This window comes from Mastigoproctus giganteus, chromosome 5 (assembly GCF_048544385.1).
Source record: "Mastigoproctus giganteus isolate SK-2022 chromosome 5, ASM4854438v1, whole genome shotgun sequence".
NCBI classification, from domain to species: Eukaryota; Metazoa; Arthropoda; class Arachnida; order Uropygi; family Thelyphonidae; genus Mastigoproctus; species Mastigoproctus giganteus.
The window spans coordinates 53,158,514-53,181,848 of NC_143579.1; the positions used below are offsets into that span (position 1 = coordinate 53,158,514).

General features: G+C 35.5%; 1 protein-coding gene across 1 annotated transcript in view; it reads right to left on the reverse strand.

Moving 5' to 3' along the window:
- Positions 1–23,335, reverse strand: part of Vps15 (vacuolar protein sorting 15) — a 316,929-nt gene that overhangs the window by 130,837 nt on the left and 162,757 nt on the right. The window contains exons 19-20 of the mRNA XM_090374029.1: positions 10,030–10,131; positions 4,242–4,376 (exon numbers count right to left, since the gene is read on the reverse strand). Of these exons, the coding sequence (XP_090230155.1) occupies positions 4,242–4,376; positions 10,030–10,131 (237 nt within the window). The remainder of the gene's footprint in view (positions 1–4,241; positions 4,377–10,029; positions 10,132–23,335) is intronic.

Sequence of the window (23,335 nt, forward strand, 5' to 3'; positions counted from 1 at the left end):
AAGATTGGCTACAGGCAGAGCTGGTACTAGCATTTGTGGTGCCTGAGCCAAAATCTTGTAACAGCACCTAATTCATACTGTATCTTAACACACATATATATGTAGAAGCACATCTAGCAGCGCCTATTTTAGGCAGCGGCTGTGGCAAGTGCCTCCCTTGCCCACCCCTAGCACTGGGCCTGGCTGCAGGAGAGACATTTAGAAATTTCCGTTCAATGAGTGGGTAGTTGATTGTTTTTTTATTTACATTAAACCTTGCACCAGTTGCAAGCAGGTTTTTATATTCCATTCAAAATCTCCTTTGATCTCTGACAGAAAGATAGAACTGTGAACAATTTTCACACCAAGAATTCTTGTTGTGACTATCTGTCTATGCTAATGTCCTTCCTTTTAGGTAATCCCGTCCAAAATATCCAGCTCTGCGCGTGTGTGTGTGTGTGTTTAATGGCTCCTTCCATGGAAATTTTATAATTACTCCAGCTTTTACAGTCAATGCTATATTTGACGGATGCACAAAATGACTTTCAATGAAAAGTAAAGTTTTCATAGCTGAACGGTCAAGTGCAAGGGTAGTATAATAGAACAAGCATGAAACCATTTTATACTAATTCTTAGTGTCTAGCAGGAATTCACTCATCGTTCCTTTTAAGTGAGATTACTCTAGTTCTATTTTTATTATTTATAATTTAATGATGTATTTTTATTTTTATAATTGAAATAATTTAAATAGAGATAATTATCTTTATTTCAATTATTAATTTTTATTAACGATTTTTTTATTAATGAATTTTTATTTTTATTAACTTTAACGTGTATTTTTATTAACTTTTATTTATATATTGTATTTTATTTATTGCTATTTTTATTTTTAATCTTTTATTTAATATTTATTTTTTTTATTTTAATATTCTATAAATTATTACATTTTTCTAAAAAAATTTTGGCTAAGAGCAACAGCGAAAAGCAATGGCTTCCTTGTCCTTTATGGCTAATGTCAAACACATTTTGGTTGAAAAGCGATAGCTGTAGCAAATTTATCACATTGTGAAATGTGAACAGATGTTCAGAGGTCACTGTTAATAATTACATTCTAATCTTCACAGTGATTGATATCCATCAAATATTGGTTCATTATTCGTCGATACCTTTCATGCTTTGGATTCTGTTAAATGCAATATGCTCATCTTTAAACTTTGCTCTTGTGGGTAGTACAGTTGGTAGAATTGCCGTCTTCCACCCACTGGGTGTGAAAAGACCTCAGTTGATTCCCGTCGATCACGTGAGGAATTTTTATTGGCCTTTTCACAACTTGGCTTAGTTAGTCGGTCTCAAGCAAGGGTAGTGTACTTTTTTCCTCCACACAATTTGGGGTTTTCATTAAGAAAATCGACAGCAGAACGCTCGCAATTTACAGACAGTATACACAGAGTGATATGGTCTTAGTCATGATGCTCCTAAAACCTGATAACAACAGTGGATATCTGAGAAGTGTAACTAGTGCTGAACTGGACTTATCAAAGTGGATGGTTGGGAGGTGGAATCCACACAATTATGGACAACATTTTCAGTGAGTGGAAGAAGATCAGTAGAATTGGAAGATCAGTAGCATTAGTTGAAGTCTGAGGAAGATCATTATTTGGAATAGCAAGAAGATCAAACTTTTTAATGACAAAAATTGAAATATCTATCACCAGAAGATCAATACTGATGGAACTCATATTGGCGATTTTTTTTTTCCTTTAGTTTAGAGACTGAAATTTTGGACTTTGAGTCAGAGATATAGGGAAGTAGGCAAATACAGTTGATGGTTAACGGATTTCTGCATTAATTTGGAGGGGAAAGTAAGAGAGAAATCAATTTAAGGTTACAGCAATGGGATTGACAACTGTAAAAAAAAGGGTCTTGTCTTTTTTCTAAATTGACTGGCTATGAACAAATTTTTATATTGAATTAAAAACTTGTGGAACAAGAATTTCTAAAAATGGGACACAAACTGGAATTCAGCTCTGACAGATTTTAATAACAAGAAGAGAAAATGCCATCACGACGTGGAGACTTCTTAGCATGAAAATTGTTCACAGTTCTATCTTCCTGTCGGAGATCACGGGAGACAGTGAATGGAATATATTTTGGTGCGGTTGGAGATTTACCAGTGTTAGAAGAATATAACATCCATATAATTTTTCCAGAAATCAGAAGTCAAGATTAACATATGGACAAGAATCAAGATTTGAAAGAACTTGCTTGCAACTGGTGTAAGCTTCAGTGTGAATAGAATAATTTTGGAGTTTTGGATAAAAGCCAAATGCAGGCATTAAATTTTTTTATTTTGAGAGTTGATCTGTGCAAATATAGAGGGAGGAAGATATATAGCAGTAGACCAACCAAGGAAAAGAGGAATATACGAGTCATGCAGTTTATCCAATTTTGTATTCTTCATATACCACACAAGACGAGACAGAGAATGGCCATGAGCAAGAGATAACTGGGCTACCCAAGATGGTAGCCCAAGATGGCACATATCTAGGGTTTCAATATCAAGATGCATTACTTAAGTACTTGTGCATCATAATGACGTGATAACATTTTCAATCTGTGATACACCATAAGAAGCATAAGCAGGTTGCTATTCTTGGTCCGCCTGGTAAGCAATTTAGGTTTGGTAACAAATGTGTGCACCTCTTTTTAAAAACCGTTTCAGCAGATACAGTGCGGTGTTCATATATAAGTAGAAGGAGTTCGGTGTTGCAGCAATTATTCTATATCTTGGAGATAAATCTGCATTTCTGATCTTCGCATTCTGGCCATTGGTACATCATGTGATTCCAGCACTCCACTTTGCTGCAGAAGAGTCTGTGCAGGTAGCACAGTGGTATCTACATAGAACACATGAAATTCACGTACATAATACAGAATGAACAGCAGATGAATTTAATTATTCGGGTGGCCTAAAAAAATTAATAGAGAGTCTGTCTGTCATTGGTAGTTGATTGTTGGAACAAACCTCATCTGGTGTTGTGGAAGTGGATAGAGAAGGTAATACGGAAAGTGTTTTTTTCCCTTTTTTTTTTAATAATAACTTTTGAATATGTGAAATGATGAGAACCAGAAGGACTTGTATGATTCTGATGGAATTATCTCTATCTAAATGTATAAAGTAGGAAGTGAAGTGTCTGAAGTATGAACTATGCAAACAAATAACTTACTCAGCAGAAAAAATCCATTTAAATCCTATATTAAAAAAAATTCTCTTAGAAAATAAAAAATAAATAATAATTGCATGGTTTCTTACAGGAGACAAATGCAATAATGATATGAAGCAAGCAACTCATGCAGAAAGCACTTGCCTATATGTTCAAGCGTATCTGTTAATTCTGCTTTCCACCACGGTTTGTGATGCTGTCCCAATTTTCGATAAAATGTAAATTATACGTGGTGTAATCAACTAATGATTTATAAAATTAAACACTTATTATGCTATGTTAAATGAACTGTTGCAAATTGCAACATGTAATGCTGAAGAGGTGCCAACTGCCAGCTTCATGGCAGAAAAAATTAAAAATCATACTACTAAATAAAAATAAAAGTAAAAATACAGAACAGATAAGAGGACTACACTCACTCAGGTAAGCATAGAGAGGCATAGTCCCCTGCATAAAGGTGGCGTAACTGCTGCTGAAAACAAGCAAGGAAATCCTCCACTGCACCAAACCCAATGAGTGAATGAAAACACCTACTTAAGAAAAATATGCTAACACATTCACACACACACAAAGGAAGGAGAGTTTCTGGGAAACACAGTGAACACTTTTTCACAATGGCATCAGTCCTGTGAAAAGTCCCAAAACACTTAAATTTCTGTCATGGCCTGCTAACACCAGCAAAAGAACCATGGATTCCCCTATGCAAGCAATTGAGACAGATATAACAGAAAATAAGTCATAAATGTGGTTATCCTGGTGACTTTAAAGCAACTCAAACAAACTGAAAATAAGAAATGTAAATTTCCATGTTGGCCAAAACTAATTGATAGGCCAAAACAAAATGCAAATATTCAGAAGACAATGCCTCTATGCTTACCTGGATGAGTGTCGGCTCCCTACTTATCTATTCGGTATTTTTAATTTTTGCTGGCATGAGGGTGGCAGGTTACAACTCTTCAGCATTACTTGTTGCCATATGCTGCTATATTATAAAATTTTCTCCAAACAAAAATATAAATAAATAAATGATGTACTTACAGGGTGGCACATCAGTGGGATAGTTTCAGCTACTAACTCATAGAGCATCTGTTTCTGTATTAAGCCTAACTTTGCCAGATCAGTCATTGTATGAAGTGCTTTACTGATCACAAATTCTTCTGGATCAGCTAAACCCTAGTAAAAAATAAAAATTTTGTGTTTCACAAGTATATATAAAAAATTCTGAAACATATTTTAAGACCCAAAATAAGTTTAAAAAAAAGTGTTTACAAGATTATGGCTAATTTAATTTAAAATAATAATTAAATATTTTATTTTATTTTATTGGCTATTTCAAAATTATGGCAAAAAATGGCAAAAAAAATAATAAGAATAAAGATACATACATAGTATTTATAAAAATTTTACTAGGTACATGTCTTCTTATTTATATTTATATTAGTATCCACAATAAATAAATAAAATAAATAATTAAATTTAAAAAGTAATAAGGTAACCAATGTCACTTTTTCTCTTTTTGTGTAGCTATTTCTTTCAAATATTTATCCAACTCCTCCTTGAATTTAGATAAATTTCCAACCTTCACAAGAGTGGGTAGAAGTTTATTCCAGTAGGTAATCACTTTTTTTTACTAGTGATTGCCCTGCTGGAATAAATAAAGTCTATATTTCAATTTATCTTTAATTATTCAATTTATTAGTAAAGTCTGCCCTTTCAATTTAAAATTATGACTTCTTGTGTGTGTCAATGTGATCAAAATAAAAATTCCCTTGGCATTTACTTCACTTAAACCTTTTAGGGCCTTAAACACCTCAATTCCACTGACCTGCAGATACCTGGTCAGCTTAGAAAACTCAAGTCTATCTTGATAAGAATACTCCTTTTTTGCCCTTAACCAATCCCATCACTCTTCTTTATACCTTTTCCAATGGGTTTATGGGTCTTTCCTAAAATAAAGTCTTCAAGCTTGCATGCAATTACTCAAGATGTAGAGATGTGGCTTAACCATTCTTTACATAATGGAATAATAACCTCTTCAACTCTACTGGCAAAATATCTTTATATCAATGACAAACTGACTTCAATATTTTCTATTCATCCATTTCATCCTCAGAAGGATGAAATGGATGAATAGTAAGTTCATAAATAAATCACAAATTGTTTCGTCTGAACACCCTTTGAGCCACCTTTTTGTATGTTCATCACTGTCACAACTGGTATTATTAGAGGGTCATACAACTCTTCCATCACAGCAACTTTTCTCCAATATTCTTCTTCCAAATTTGATACACAAGCACAATATTTTTTCCAAGCTTCTTTGTCAATCGAAGTTAGGTCATAAATAGTTAATTCTAATAATCTATCCATTGATATATCCCCAGTAATATTAAAATTTCTAATAAAAATTTTTAAATCTGTCCATACATATTCAATGGCATTAATATCACAGCGATATGGCAGCAATCTTAAAACTAGAATCCTTTTTGTTCAAGCATGGAATCAAATTTATTTATTTTATTTTGAGAACAGCATTTTGCCAATTTAAAAGCTCAAATTTTATAAGATCATCACAGAAAGCAATATTATTCCAGGAAAGCCAATCCATTATTTCCTGTTTTCTGAATGATGAGTTAAGAGATTTGTTTAACTGTATGGAATGACAGGATGCACTGTTTATAATTACAACAGCTTTTTTCAAGTATCATGGGTAACAGTTTATCTGATGCCCATTTTTCAAAAATTGCTGAATTCATCTGGCTGTGATGATCTTCTATTGTTGTATTTGCTTTGTACACTAACATTTGAATTAGGAATGTATCCCATTTCTCCACTTGCACATAAAACAATGTAATTTTGAACCATTTCCTGATTGATAGATGCTGCAAATATTCAATTTGATTTTTCCAGCATTCACTAAACATTAAATTGCTATCAATCTGAGTTTCGTCAATATAAATGATAGGCCTACTTTCTCTTCTAAGTTGCATTATTTGTCACAAATATTGTGTCCTTTTAAGTATAATTTAATTTTTTTCCATTAAAAGCTTTCTTTTACTTTGGGATTTTTTCCAATAAAATCCAATTTCATGAAGAATTTTTCATAGAGATTCTCTTTTAAAAGTAAAATTTATTTTCTCTTTAAGAAATTAAATTAATTTAGGTATGTTGGAACTATTTTCTCATTTAGCCTTACAGATTCTCGATCGAATCTGTCCACAGAAGAAATGCCACAACTTGTTTTAGTTTGCTTTTTCGGAGATTTAAAAGTGGGATTCTTGTTATCTTTCCCTTCCCTCCTAATTTTTTTAATGACTGTTTCCAAAAATCCCATGCCGACACTTGCAAACTTTGTTGCTTGTTTAATTGGCAAGCTTGGAACTGCATTTAGTGCTTCCTTATCAAAATAATTAACATTAAATATAATGTTTTTACCTTGACTATGTAAACTTTTCCCTCTTGCATTGTTTGACTTAGATCAGTGGCATCCAACCTATGGCCTGCAGGCCATATCTGGCATATGAATAATTTTTATATGGCCCACACAGAAAGTGAACTAAAACAGCATTTTAAATTTTGTTAATTATTTCAAGAACCATGTACATTCGATGCTAAAATAAGTGGAAATAAATGAATTTAAAAGACTGTACTGCTCGTACAGCAGCGAATATGTGAGAGGGTTGAAGTTAGGAAGCTACGTGTTGGTGTCATGAATTCTGTTTCTTTTATCTATGTTTTGTATCGAATATGCGCATGCCTGACCAGAAGCATGTGTATATAGGAGGTGCTATCAAAATGTTCTGGGATTCCAATTATGGCATGCCTTCTGCTTGACCTTGGTGGCTGTGCAGAAGTGTATCACTAATTTTTCTTAAATCACCCAGTGTGGCCCGCGAAACAAATCTAACTTTGAATATGACCCCTGTACGGGGAAACGGTTGGACACCACTGATGCAGCTAGTAGTATGTTCATTCTTTCTTTGTTAACAAAACTCATAACCTTGAATGAACTATTAAACTATGCAGTCGTTGTGAGAAATGTCAACAGTGTTTACCAATTCCTCATCTAAGTCATACTGTTGTGCTATCTATACTTGAAATGGAATCATCCTGGCATAGTCACATTTTTCATGGTTGGACAGTACCAATTAGTAAGCTTGACCAGTGGTAATCTCAATTTTGACAACTTTCTCAGATACAAATATTTATGTAAAATATTTATTCAGCTTATTAGCAGACAGTTCAGGATCATCAATGGTGTTACCACAGGTATAAAGCAGACCAATATGATTGATTCCATTCCTTTCATGCTGTCATAAATGAAGAGATCCATGTTACTGTCCTTTGCAATCTTAGCATTCATACAGACCAATTTATATATACTGAAGGATTCAGGGTCTGCTCATCTTATGCATCTTTCTTCTATGCCAAGGACAGCAGTTCTTTTATTATCCATTTTAGTTTATACCTTGAAAAATATCCTTTTTGGTATTTAAAAAACCTATCAGCTTCTTCAAATATTTCTCATTTAGCATTTGTACTTGTGACAGAAAAGAACTTATATGATGTCAAAGTCCATTGTAAACTCCCTTGTGCACTGTGATCACTGCTTTCCAGTGGTTCCATTATTCAAAAATCCTTAATTTGACAAATCTTTAGCATAGAGTGATGTCGCAAGGCACTTGTAGAATTCCACAGTGTGTCTGCCAATATTTCTGTTGATGTGATATGATCTCACATTCTATAGATATTTTTGGAATGTGCTCAGTACTTTTAAATGTGTGCACCAGTTAATGTTGCATCAATGCAAAATATGTTGCTAAGTTTGAGCAGTTTCTGTAATTGTTGAACATGGTGAAAGAGCACTTAAAATCCTTCATTAAAGAGAGCTAATTACACTCACTCTTTTTGTTCCTCAGAGCACATCTATTAAAAATGTTTTTATACCTATGACTTTCAAACCCATAAAACAGGCAACTCAGGATGGAAGCTTTCCAGAATTTTTTTTTTTTTTTTGGTGCATATAAATTACCCCTATAATTTTATTGGCATAATTTAGAAAAGCTCTGTATACATGTGCACGCACGCCCACATGCACGTGTGTGTAATGTAAATTGAATTACATATGTAAGTTAAATAGGTCAGCAGAATGGATAAGCCCTGTGAGAAGTACAGACATTTATATCTAACTTCAATTATTTCCATTTCCATTAACTACCGTATTTCCCCATGTATAAGACGCACCTTTTTTCGAAAAATTTGGGGTCTAAAAACCGGGTGCGTCTTATACAGCGTGAAAAAGCGGAAACATTTCCCGCTTTTTCACGCTTGTTGTCTTTGTGCTCATTGTTTCCCACTTGTTACTGGTATATTAGGTTACGTTTTGCCACGTTCTGTCCAGAAATGGCTCAGAAAAGATTTTCGTACAGTGTTGAATTCAAGTTAAAAGTGATCCAGTTTGCAAAAGTGAATGGAAATCGTGCTGCTGAACGTAAGTTTGGTCCTCCTCCAACTGAGAAAACAATCTGAGAAAACAATCCGAGACTGGCTACGGGAAGAAGAAACCCTACTGAAAACACCACGGCAGAAGAAGGTCATTAGAGGCAAGTCAGCAAAATGGCCTGATTTAGAGAGGGAATTGAAGATATGGATTGAGGAGCAAAGGGCAATTGGAATTCCTGTGTCCACAAAGATGGTTCAGCATGAGGCAAGAAGAATTGCTGATGAAAAAGAAGAAGTTACTGATTTCAAAAGAGGACACAATTGGTGCTTCAGGTTCATGAAACAGAATGGACTAAGCATGCATACACGCACCAGACTTGTCCAAAAGATGCCTGAAAGCTATGAGCAGAAGGTCCTTGAATTTCATCATTTTGTCATTCAATGTCAGAAGACACATCAGTTTGAGTTGGGACAGATTGCAAATATGGACAAAGTCCCCCTTCAATTTGATGTCCCAAGTAACAGAACTGTTGATAAGAAGGGGTTGAAAACTGTAACTGTGAAGACAAGTGGACATGAAAAGAGCCATTATACAGTTGTTCTAGCTTGTTGTGCCAACGGAACCAAGCTGCCTCCTATGCTGATTTTCAAACGCAAAACAATGCCAAAAGAAGACATTCCTCGAGGAGTGATTGTCCAATGACAAGGGTTGGATGGATCAGGATGGGATGAAGATCTGGTTTGAGAAAGTTTGGAGCAGGAGACCAGGTGGGCTCTTACGCAAACCTGCCCTATTGGTGCTTGATCAGTTCAGGGCACACACAACAAAAAATACAAATAAGATTGCTGCAGAGCAAAAAACAAAACTTGCCGTCATACCTGGAGGCTTGACATCCCAGCTCCAACCACTTAATGTCAGCATTAACAAACCCTTCAAAGCTGCCATGAGTGACGAATGGAACCAATGGATGAAGTCTTCTGGGGACAATTTGACACCAGCAGGAAGAGTGAAGAAGCCAACTATAGGAGAAGTTTGTACCTGGGTGAAAAGATCCTGGGATAATATCAAGATTGAGATCATTGTCAAGTCATTTAAGAAGTATGGCATTTCAAATGCCATAGATGGAACTGAGGATGAGGCAATATATGACACAGACACAGATGAGGACAAGCTAATGGATGGGAGTTTTGACAGTGATGAGTTGTATGAATAAAACTTGAGTTCAATAACTTTATGTAATACATTTTTTTTTCAAATTTTGGGGCCCAAAATTAAGGTGCGTCTCATACATGGGAGCGTCTTTTACATGGGGAAATATGGTATACGCATCCCAATTCATAAGAAAATGCATCGAAAGGATTTATGTTAAATTTTAATTATTATTACCTGCTGTATCAAAGGCTTCAATATAGGACAGCACTGCCAACCTACATATGCAGCCACACCTACTATTCCATCAAAGAAAGCTCCACGGAGATGACGATCTTCCTGAATAAAATAAAAGGAATCATATAAGGATGCATTATACATTAAATAATATCACATAATTACAATATAATACTCTAATATATATCAAATTTTCTTATCTATCAGATATATTTCTTTTTTGTAAAGCATACAGATATGTGTCATTGCATACATTGCATACAGATATGTGCCAAGTCTGCATTATTCAAACAGAAATGAAATGTACCATTTAAAAACAACAATTGTATTATATATTTATAGGTATTTATGTTTTTTCACATTTGCCAAATCTCTTTTAGTAATGTGTAATTTATTTTTTTTTAACTAAAAGTAAAATTTTAAAAGTTTTTTTTTAAAGTAAAATTTTACTTTTAAAATAACAAGTTTATATACAAGTTAATTTCCCTCAACATAACTAAGCTTATCATTAATTTATAAAATATAAAAAGTTCCATAAGATTTTTTGTTAAGCATACAAGGTGATTCATAACTCTGCTACAAAACTTCAAGAGTATGATGTAAATATGTTATATTCATGGAACCAAAAAACACCTACCTAATGAACTAAAGCTTCTTGAAAGTTTTCAAAAAAAAAAAAAAAAAAAAAACCATAGATAAGTTTAAATTGGTATGTATTTGCTGCTTGATATGTATTTGCATCAAGCAGTAGCAGCAAATGTGTCAAAGAAACAAATAAACTAAGTGCAAAGCCTGGTTAAATATAACGTTCATGTAATTAAGTGGTATGGGATATCAGAGGAAGAACTGTATGTAGACTCGAGGAGGTGTGCATCAGTTTATATATAAACATGAGAAAGATAGTGTTGGTCAATTTTTTTTTTATTTTGACGAGACTGATCCCACCTCTAAATCATCACTATAGTATTAGCTTGTTAATATTATTAACAATGAGAACATCTGTGGCTTATAAAATAAAAATATAATAAATACCCATTTACTGAGTTCATACAGCTACATTATGATGCACAATAAATGCTCTGGGTTGTATACTCAGGGTGAATATAATGAAAACCATCCTCTAAAGTGTCATATTTGCCCCAAGTTGTATGCTCAGGGTGAATTATGATGTTTTTTTTCATGATTACAGAAGAAAGTGGTAACTAAAATAAATTTAATAAGTTTTTAATATGACAAAGAAGCTTTCAGGGTAACAAACCCCTTCCTTAGCAAGAAAGGTACATACATACAGAAATGCAAACATAACATAAAATGTTAGGAATGGAATTAACTAAACTAAATAGGCTGTGGTGCTCAGATGACTGGGAGAGTGCATACATGAACGCAAGAGTGTTCATGTCACTTACTAGACCAGATCAAGTGATTTTTGTTGGTACATGGTGTGCATATGGGATTACTGCCAGCGTTTGTCATGCTTCAAAACTACTGACTCGAAAATTGGGTGTAGCCTTGTACCTCTACTGCGATTTAAAACTTTGTGACAGCTGGATATATTTAGGGACTCTAACCATAAGCGGTGATAGTAGTATCGAGATTGGTCAATCTCACCTCACTATCGTGCCTGTGGTTGAGGCCACGCTGAGTTGACCAAAAATGCTCTGAGATTGCAGAGTGCTCAGAGTCACCCAGGCGGATGGAACTGTCATGTTCCATGAGGCAGTCCTGAAGACAGCTGGAGCTTTCCCCTACATAGCAGCTGCCACAATCATGGAAAGTGATCCAGTGTACAATGTCGCTGCATAAAAGAAGGGTGATGGGCATTTTTACTCTCGAGACCAGAGATCATAAACCCCTACCAGGAAGTTGTATGCATTTCACGCGGTACTCACAGAAGATCTTAGAAATATGGTCTGAGGTGACCGGGTAATATGGAATATAAACAGTAGGTACTGTGTCACTGTCACGAAGGGGATGAGGGCTTCAGGTGAGCTGTAAGCTCTTGTGCCTGTAGTAAGCACCTGTCTAACACACGGGCTGGGTATCCACAATTGGTGAGGTCAGCTTTTACTCTAGAAACCTTGGTGTATCTGGCTTCCTCTGAGCTGGAATGACTCCAAGCTCGAGAGAGTAGAGCATGTGCGGTGCTGTTCAGGTGACATGGGCTGACCTGTAGTTCGTGAATTGCCCGCAGCACATTGGTTTCCAGTATACTGAGGTTCCAGACAAGTGCCCACCCACCTCACCAGGACATCTAGGAAAGGAAGGGTCCCATTCGCTTCCAATTCTAAAGTGAACTGGATGAAGGGGGATAGGGAGTTGAGTACTGCCTCGCGGAACATGACAGGTCCATCTGCCTGGATGACTCTGAGCACTCTGCAATCACAGAGCATTTTTGGTTAACTCAGCATGACTTCAACCCCAAGCACGATAGTGAGGTGATCGACCAATCTTGACACTACTATCCCCACCTATGGTTAGAGTCCCTAAATATATCCAGCTGTCACAAAGTTTTAAATCGCAGTAGAGGTACAAGGCTACACTCAATTTTCGAGTCAGTACTTTTGAAGCATGACAAACGCTGGCAGCAATCTTTATTTTTTGCCATATGCACACCGTGTACCAACAACAATCACTGATATGGCCTAGTAAGTGACTGAATACTCTTGCATTCATGTATGCGCTCTCCCAGTCATCTGAGCATGCATAGCCTATTTAGTTTAGTTAATCATTTATGTTTGCATTTCTGTATGTATGTACCTTTCTTGCTAAGGAAGGGGTTCGTTACCCTGAAAGCTTCTTCATTGTATTAAAAATTTATTAAATTTATTTTAGTTACTGCTTCCACTAGCTCTACTGTATTTTCTTCTTCTACACTATGGAAACTAGTACCACAGGCCCATTTTCTTTTATGATTACAGAGTTGTTCAACAGATAAAAAACATCAAATTTATCAATGTAATATAAGCAAACAACAGTTTGTTAAGTAAACAACAAACTGTTAAATCATTAGCTAGTTATATACACATTGAAGATTTGATTCCTGTAAAAAGTATTTGATACAAACAGTCAAATTTATTGGTGATATTAATCAATGGAATTGGGAAGATTCTATCCTGTGAATGACTTCTGGAAGACAGAAGAACCATTAATATTTCAATATTTATGGGAACTGTTAATATTTTATCCCAATTTTATTTCAAAGTGGTAGAACTGACACTTTATTACAAAATATTTTTATAAAGTTTAATAAAATATTTAACATAATATACAGGGCACATATACAGTCTATCACATCATAATAGCAGATTTATATTAAAACCATAGATATTATAGTTATAAATATAATAATACAAACATTAAATAATATAGATAATACATTATTAAGCTATAACACAAAATGCAATGCAGTAAATTCCTGTTATAATGCTCCTGTTTTTAGCACTCTTTTTTCATAGTCTTACAATCAATCTTGTAAAGTTGGGGGGGGGGGGGGTCACACTTACAGCACCCACTTGGAGCTGTTATAACAGTTTCCCCTTCAAAAGTGCTATTTATCTGGCTACTTTTGCATTAGCCAGATAAATCCCAAGATTTCTTGAGATTTTATTACGCCTGGCAGCAGATGACTGGCTTTCATTTTACTTATATTGAACAACAATGTCAGAACAGTAGCGCACATTTCTATATGCCCCCAGTAATAAAAATAAAATAAATGCTGAATACTGATAAGCGTTAACAAATTAGAAAACAATATTGAAAAATATTTCAGTGCCCAACTGCCAGCCATAAGCGACGCTTACCTCGCCTATCCACTTGTGGCGGCCGTGTGTCAGAATGTAGCTAGTTCACGATTATTGCTTGTGCGTTCTACTTGATTTTTTAAAATTTATTTATATAATGAGTAGTGAAGAAGAAGAGATTAGTGATGATTCATATAGTGAATTGGAAAATTCTGGTGAATCTGATTCTGATGAAGAAATTTGGTGATGTCAATGTTTTAGATGATGGAGAGTGGTGCAAAATTTACTGCACTAAAGGCCTACCCCCGCCACCCAAGATTTCCATTTGCTGCACAGCCAGGTTTGCGCATTGAAAGCAATATAGATGAAATGACTTTTTTGCTTTATTTTTTGATGAAGAACTAATCAATCTAGTGTGTTCTGACACTAATAAATTTGCAGAACAAAGTGGTGCTCGTGATTCTAGTTGGACTCCAGTGAAGTATGCTGAATTGAGAGTATTTTTTGCTCTGAAAATGCTGCAAGGTATTGTGAGAAAGCCTGAAGAATATATGCACTGGTCAAAAAAGCCATTACTTGAGACACCAGTGTTTGGAACTGCGATAGCCCTTAGGAGTTATAAAAAGATAAAACAATACCTTAATTTCTCAGATAATGAGTCATATGATACAAATACACACCCAAATCCAAAACCAAATCCAAGATTTATGATGTCTATTGCTTCTTAGAAAATAAATTTAGAAGTCTCCATGTTCCTAAAAGAAACATAACAATAGATGAAAGCTTGATGTTGTACAAAGGAAGACTCAGTTGGGAGTAGTACGTGCCATTGAAGCACTCAAGGTTTGGCATAAAGTATTATATGCTGCGTGAATCCGAAAGTGGCTATGTTTGGACTTTCATAATATATGTAGGTTGTTATTTTGGTTTTTAGGAGCATTAGCAACTAAGGCCATATTGCTCCGAGATATGCGGTGGTCATTCCCTGACCTTTCCGCATCCTCCATATTTGGTGGTGACAGGCTCGAACCCCGGTCTAATCAAGGAGCGTGTGCTACACACTGCTGCTCCTTCCCACCTGGCTACGGAGGCGCCTAATATATGTAGGAAAAGGCACAGAAATGCATCCAGACTTTATTGGTCTTCCAATGTCCACGCAAGTGGTTTTGACTCTCATAAAGCCTCTGTTTGGAAAAGGATATTGCCTCACAATTGACAATTATTATATCAGTCCCCAATTAGCCGATATCCTCATCACAAAGAAAATTGATGTTTATGGTACAGTGAGACTAAACAGAAAGGAAATGCCCAAAATGCTGAAGAAGGAAAAGCTGAAAAGGCAAGAGATTGCTGATTTTCAAAGAGGGAAAGTCATGGCCTTATGTTGGAAAGATAAAAAAGATAGTGTTGTTATCTACGGTCCATAATCCTTCTCAGGAAGAAACAGAAACTTGAACAGGAGTAGTGAAGAGACCCAAAGTAGTTTGTGACTATAACTTTTCCATGGGAGGTGTAGATAAAGTTGACCAGCATTTGGCAAACTATCCCCTGCCCAGGAAACAGATTAAAAAATATTGCAGGAAGGTTTTCTTTCACCTAATGGGCCTAGCTGTGTGGAATTTATTTCTACTGTATAAAGCCACGATTTCAGATGGCCAAAAAGCTCTTTCACCCTTGAATTTCAGATTGGACCTGATTGATGAAATTATCGAGAAATATCACCTGCAAATTCCACCAGTTAGAAAGAGAAGACCGTCCTCAACAAAACACCCAACTCACTATTCACCAGGCCATTGATATTCCACCAACCGAGAAGAAGAAGTTTCCAATTAGAACTTGTCGGGTATGCTCCAAAAAAGCGGAACAGAGATGGCAAGAAAATTTGAAAGGAGACACACTACAAGTGTGAAATATGTGAAATTGGCATTTGCATCACTCCTTGCTTCAAGACCTAGCACACCAAGTAAAATTACTGTTTGTTTTCATGAAATGCCATTTTTTTTACAGAATGCCTTTTTTTATGGAATTCAATTTGTCTGTCAGGGAATAAAGTTAAGTTTGCATTTTTTTGTGTTTTTCTGTTCCTTTCTTTTAGCACAAGTGCTAATTTATTAAAAAAATCTGTATAACTTGCACACTTTTTGGCATACACGAGATTTTCCCATGCTCAGTGAAATTTTTTTGCACGCTAATTTAATTGCAGTACAGTGACTTGTTACGTAGTTCCCAGTTCAACATTTTAAAAAATTATCAACTATTTTGCTTGTAATATTTGCGTTATGTGCATTTATCCGAAGCCTAGTCATCACTCAGTACAGTATTAGACATCGTGCATAACGGACATTTACTCAAACGTTGTATCATAATTAATGCAACCAATGCAGTTACATTTTTGAAGAGTTAATAATGGCGGATAAGAATGAAAAAGCAACAATGTCTGGATGCAGTACGAAGACTATAAATATAAGAAAAAGACTGAATTTGAAAATTAAATTAGACATTTTGAAGCAAATCGATTCCTGTTAATGACAAGCAGATGTGTGCCATAATTTAGGACTGGCAAGTTTAACTGTAAGAACCACAAAGTAGTATTACTCTGTGGTAAGAACAATTATAAAAAATAAAGAATTAATTTTAGCAGCGGGAAAGACAGCTGTTCCACTGCAAGCAACTTGGGCTAGGCCATCTATTAGGATTGAAATGGAGAAACTTTAACTAATTTTATTGAATATAATATCCAAAGACATTAAATATCCATTTAAATGTGGAACCATTTAAAACTAGTAAGGGCTGTTAAAATCCAGATTTTAAAATTTAAAATCCAGGGAGAAGCCACAAGTGCAGATCAAGGAGCTGAAATTTTCAAAAAAGAACTTGTTAAAATTATTGATGAGGGGTATTATGTGTTATACTTCTCAACATGTTTTTAACATAGGTGAAGCAGGACTTTTTTGGAAACGAATGCCTAAAAGAAGTTTCACATTGAAAGAAGAAAAAAACATGCCAGGTTTCAAAGCGGCAAAGGATCGGTTGACTTTATTGTTGGGTGGTAACGCTATGGGGGATTTAAAATTAAAACCCCTTTTAGTTTACCAGGAAAGTACAACCCAAAATCGACACATTTTTCATGATTAAATTAAATCAATTAAAATCAATTTAGATCAATTAAACTCATGATTTTAATTGGAATTTTAAGTTTAATTTTGATACATAAGTAGTTACCACATAATTATATACATATGTAATGCAGAATATTTTATTTGTACAAATATTTGAATATTAAATATTTTGACCGACGTTTGTGCATCTTTTCACTACCGTTTATTATTGGTTAGGAAATATCCTATGGCACCGACCGCAACTCACAAATACATATGTTACCTTATGGGAATGTGGCGCTTGCTTAGCACGGATTCACTTAGCGCTCTGTTTTTCGGGAACGAATTATCAGCGTTAAGCGGGGGTCACCTGTAATCTGTAAAATAAAAAAAGTCGATCCATTATGGCACATTTTCAGGAAAAAAATGTTCCGGGAAGGGGTTAAATACTTTGACAATGTCAAGTTCAATGGGCTGGTCCTGAAAAAAAAAAAAAAAAAAACATACTTAGGATTTTAATCCTATTAGCAAGCACTACCAAGAGAGGGTACAGACCTGGTATTCCAAGGAGGAACCTACCAGCCAATTCTGCTCCAAATGCAAGGTCCACTCCTGGTTACATTATTTAGTGAAGGAAGATAAAAACCCCTAATTCCAGAAACAACTTCTCTTCTGGAGGTCATTTAAACTAAACCAGATTTAAGATTAGTTCGTTTTAGGAGCTGATACTCTACTGCTAGAAGGGTTCTTCATATTTGAATAAGAAACACAAGACCAAACTTCAGAGCCATATAGAATGGAAGAGTAAACACCTTAATAAATTTTAGAATAATAACTGAATTATTAATATGAATCATGCTGTCTTAATAGCTACGTTTTTAAGAGAGGATGATTTAAGTTTTTGGAGATGTATATTAAAGATGAATTTTTTGACAAAATTAATTCCCAAGTCTTTTATGCACAAGAATCTTTGAAATTATTTGGTCAGCAATATTTTGGAAAATTAGAAAGGGAACCTTTTTTTTCTGATGGCAAGGTAACACCACTTTTGTGACTTGGCCAAGTTTGTTTTTTTTTGTAATTACACACCAATGAATGAATAACTAAAAAGTTAGATGATTTTAGTTGATAAGGCAGCCTATACTTCAGACCCATAAATCACTAAAGGGAAAAGATGAACTGAAATGTATATTAAAATGATATTATAATCACACACATGTATTGGCCATTGTCTGTTTAACCAAAATTTTTAATGTGAAATCCACAAAAAAATTTTTATTTATTTTTATGACATGTGGCTATTAAATAACGAGATTGCACATCAAGTGCCACCTGTGAAACAAAGGCACAGCAGTTAACCTTAAACCTTTTTCTAGTTGTTTGCCAAGTCACATTCCAAAAACACGCTCATTCACTTTGCAGTGAGAAATATTTTCATTACCTTGTATTTTTGTAGTTTGCCAGAAAAATGAGAGACAAAAGAATTGAACAACGAATCAACCTCAAATTTTTAAAAAACTAAAGAAAACACCAATGAGTTGTTAAATGAAGTTTATGGGGAAGATACTATACCAAGAATGTGAATGTTTGAATGCCATAAAAGATTTTTAGAAGGAAGAAAGAATGCAGAAGATTATGAATGACCAGGCCATCCAGTATCCATGAAAAAGGATGAAAATATGGACCAGGTGAAGACACTAATTAGAAGTGATCTTCATTTAAGCATTAGAATGGTTGAATCGGAACTCAATATGGACAAAGAAACAGACAAATTTTAACTAAAATTTAGGTATGAGAAAAGTGTGCCAAGATGGTGCCAAAAATTTTGACTGAAAATCAAAGAATGAAAAGACTCCAAATTTCTGAAGATGTTTTGAAAAAAAAACTGAAGATCCAGACATTCTGAATACTGTAATTACTTGCAATGAAAGTTTTCTGTTCCAGTATGACCCAGAAACTAAAAGACAGTCAATGCAATGCAAGACAAAACAATATCCAGGCCAAAAAAAAAGCAAGAATATCAAAAATGAAAACCATGCTTCTTGTTTTCTTCAATATGAAATGAATTATTGTACAAGTTAGTGCATTTGCATCATTTCTGTACATAGCCAACCACATAAGTAGTTATAAATTGGCATCAAGTATATCTCATATTGTGAATACCTTCACGAGTTTCCATGATATTGCAATACCATGAATAAATAACGCTTCACCATAGGAGAAGACTATAGTTACTTATTCTCAGCGGATACCATCACCCATATGGCACCATTTCGGAGCTTATTGGCTCCTCATCAGTGGGTAGGCCGGTACCTTGGTGTTGCAATGAGGACAACCCAGTTGCGAAGTTTGGATTTATACTTCGCAACTGAGTTGTCATCATTGCACATCAAGTGCCACCTGTGAAAGTATTCACAATATGAGATATACTTAATGATGCCGATGTATAACTACTTATGTAGTTGGCTATGTACAGAAATGATGCAAATGCACTAACTTGTACATTAGTTAAACTATTTACATAACCCGAGGCTTTAGCTCTAAACTATACCGAAATGAATTATTATAACTGAATATGTCCAACCAAATGAGACTGTAAGTCAAATATACTACATTGAAGTTCTGACAAGGCTTCATGAAAAAATTCGAAGGAAGAGACTTGAATTGTGGAAGGATGGTTGGATGCTCCATCAAGACAATGTACTCTGTGTTCACCAGTTTCTAGCCAAAAACAAAAATCCTTGAGTGTGAACCATGAATCCTACTCATGGTTCACATGAGTAGGATCATGGCCCTTGTGACTTTTTTCTCTTTCCTAAACTGAAAAGTGTATTTAAAGGAACCCATTTTCAGTGTATTGAAGACATTCAGAAAAGAAAAAGAAAAAAAAAAGCTGAAGTGTTAAAAGCACTTACAGAAGATGATTGATTTCCAGAAATGTTTCTGTGCTTAGAAGAAATGTATGGAACAGTGTGTGCAGGCCCAAGGAAATTTTGAAAGGGATAACATATAAGGAAAAAAATATTTCATTGCAGTCTCATTATTTAGTAGCCATACCTTGTATACTTCAAGGTCCTTCATAACCAAACTGATCTGGTACCCTAATTTTCAATGAAGTGATGCAAAAAGTATATATCTACAGCAATACCCCACATAGCACTGATAATTGGTACCGAAACTGTTCCGTGTTATTTGAAACCGTGCTGATTGAGGTATAATTATAATGGGTTTTAATTGAATGCGTACCAGAGAAACAGTCTATAAACAAATTATAATAAATGTATAAACAATTTACGCTTGATAGCCAATTAAAAAAATTTGAAATAAAAAATATTGCAAAAATTTTATTAATGAAAAGGTAACATTATGAGAGATGAGAAAAAAGCTTTATTATTTATTTAGGTATTTCAATAATAGCCCGGTGAAGTCGTCTATTCTTTTTCTCGGTGTACAAGTCTTTGTGGCATCGAATCCCATCTTGTAAAATTTTCCGTATCTTGATGCTACGTTCAACAACCGGATCTCCATTCATAATCACCTCGCAGGCCATGTCAACTCCCCGAAAAACTTTCTCTCTTCAATTCTTCTGTTGAAAATTCTTTTGGTGCCACTTCAGTGTTATCCACTTCAGAATTGTTTCCCTCTTCTTCACATGTAGTTTGCTTGTCAGGTTCAGGAGAGTTGCATCATCTAAGTCATTTGCATGTGAGTCAGTGCAGTCACGTATATTGGCAGTGTACAAAGTTTCAAATCCTGAGTCTTTTCCAACCTTCACAGTGTTTTCGGCAATTGTCTGAATTTGCAATTCAAAACCAGTGAAATCATTTGCCAAAATGGACAGAACATGTTGCCAAACAGAACATATATTGTTGGCAGTGATTTCTGGCCAAGATGAAAATATACTTTCAATCGTATTTAAAGGGGTAAAAAATAAACTGTGAAATGAAAAGTTTGAAAAGCTATCATGTCATCTCGTCAGGATGGAATTAATAATACTGAATGCTGTTGTACGTTGCTGCTGACTGCCCGATGGGAGCTATTGATACATGTGCATGTGAGACAATAGTTGGCACTGCAGCATATACACTGTGCTGCCACTTTATTAGGTACACCTATCTAGTAGTGTGTTGTGCCTCCTTTAGCCTTCAAAACAGCCTGAATTAGTCTAGCCATGGATTGAACAAGATGCTGAAAACGTTGTGCAGGAATGAAGTACCATGCAGTTCCTTGAGATTCGACAGAGGTGTAGGCCTGCAGCGAACAGCCCTTTCCAGCTCATCCCAAAGATGTTCAATAGGATTGAGATCCGTGAACTGAGCGGGCCATTGCAGCAAAGAAAAGTCATTGTCATGTTCCTGGAACCATTCCATAGTGATTCGGGTTTTGTGAACCGGCACATTATCCTGCTGGAAGTAACCATCTGACTGAGGATAAACTGTCAACATGAATGGATGCACTTGGTCAGCAACGATGTTTAGGTACGATGTGGCATTCAGACGTGAATCTATGGGTATCAATGAACCCAACTTGTGCCAAGAAAACATTCCCCACACCATAACACTGCCCCATCACCTTGCACAGCAGTCGTCAGACACGACGGGTCTATGGATTCATTTTGTTTTCGCCAAATTCTGAGCCTTCCATCAACATGATGCACCAGGAACTTTGACTTGTCAGACCAAGCAATGTTTTACAATCCTTGATAGTCCAGTGCTGTGCTGTGACCATTGCTGTGCCCACAGGAGGCATGCTCTCTTGTTCTTCATTAATAACAAAGGTACGCGATGTGGCCGTTGGCTGTTATAGCCCATTCACGACAAGGTGCGACTAGTGGTCCGTTGCGGTATTTTTTCTGTACACCAAGGTTGTATTCTGACGTGATGTGCGACATTGTGGCCTGTCTGTCTGCTTGCACAATTCTAGCCATCCTCCTCTGACCTCTCTCTCATCAACAAGCAATTTTCTTCCACAGGAGTGCCATTGAGAGGATGTTTTCTGTTTGTTGCACCATACTCAATACACCCTTGAACCTGTGGTGCATGAAAAGTTCAGAACTGCCGTTTCAGAGATGCTTTGTCCAGCACGTCTTGCACCTACTACCATGCCACATTTGACGTCCATTAGATCACTCCTTTTCCCCATTCTTGCTACGGTTTGTACACTTAACTGATACTAGAAAGGTTGTTCTGCTGCATTTATATCCACAACTGTGGTCAAGTGACTTGCAACGTTGTGGGACTAACCATTTGTGTGCACAGCAGGGGTGTACCTAATAAAGTGGCAGCACAGTGTATGTACACATACCTAGACTACAACAATGCAGCTTATATGCAGAGTACTTGTCTAGGCTATTGAATGAGTTTTAATATGTAGAGTAAATTTTTTACTTGAAATGAATTGAAAACCATGTTATAGTGAAACCCGTGCTGTTTGAAGCCGTGCTAAGTGAGGTATTGTTGTATATTTTTTTTGATGATTAAGTGTCCAGACTCAGACAAGTCATCACAAAAAACATAACAGAAAGAGAGCTTCATTCATAAAAATGTTATTACTAACACCAACGGGCGCCTCCATAGCCAGGTGGGCAGGCGCAGTAGTGCGTAGCACGTGCTTCTTGATTATACCGGGTTTCGAGCCCGTGCCCACCAAATACGGAGGATGCGGAAAGGTCAGGGAATGACCACCGCATATCCCCGGAGCAATATGGCCTTAGTTGCTAATGCTCCAAAAAAACAACAACAACTAACACCATCATATTGGATGATTGAAATGGCACATGGTTTCAAGTAATCTGTGTAGGAAAGTAATAGGCTCTGTTTATCAACAGCAGAAGTTTGAGCTACACAACAGAGCTGAGAAAATACCATCCTCAGCTATCCCAATTGATAAACTGCTACAAAACATGTTATTATTATGATTAAAAAATATATTTAGAAGTGATGCTTTAATGAAACAGAAATAAAATCACCACTAATCGAGTAGAATGACTGAAGATCTATAAGCATAGGTTGAATTGTGTTCAAAGCTGATTCCAGGTCTAAATAAATTAGATTTAACCGACCGACTAGTTGGAAGCTGAATTTCAAATCCTGCATTATCGGCTCAGAGACCTCAATCTACAAATGTAATCTAACCTTATCAACTGTTTGGCTTAACATGTGATGAACTGCTGCTGCTGCTGCTGCTACCAGAATGTAGAAATTTCTTACAACTGTGAGTTTTCTGACCAAAATATTTTCAATTTTATTCTTCTTGCTTTATTCTTCTTTTATTTCAATACTAATGCTAATACATATTTTCATTTACATATACAGACAACTTGAGATATGTACGAAAAGAAAAAGTTGGATTTCTGTTTGTTTAATTTTAATGAAATCTTAACAACTAATAATTTGTGGTACTTATTCTGGTATCTTATTTAATCAAATTTTTTTTTTTTTTTTTTTTAGATAGTTTAATTTTGTATTT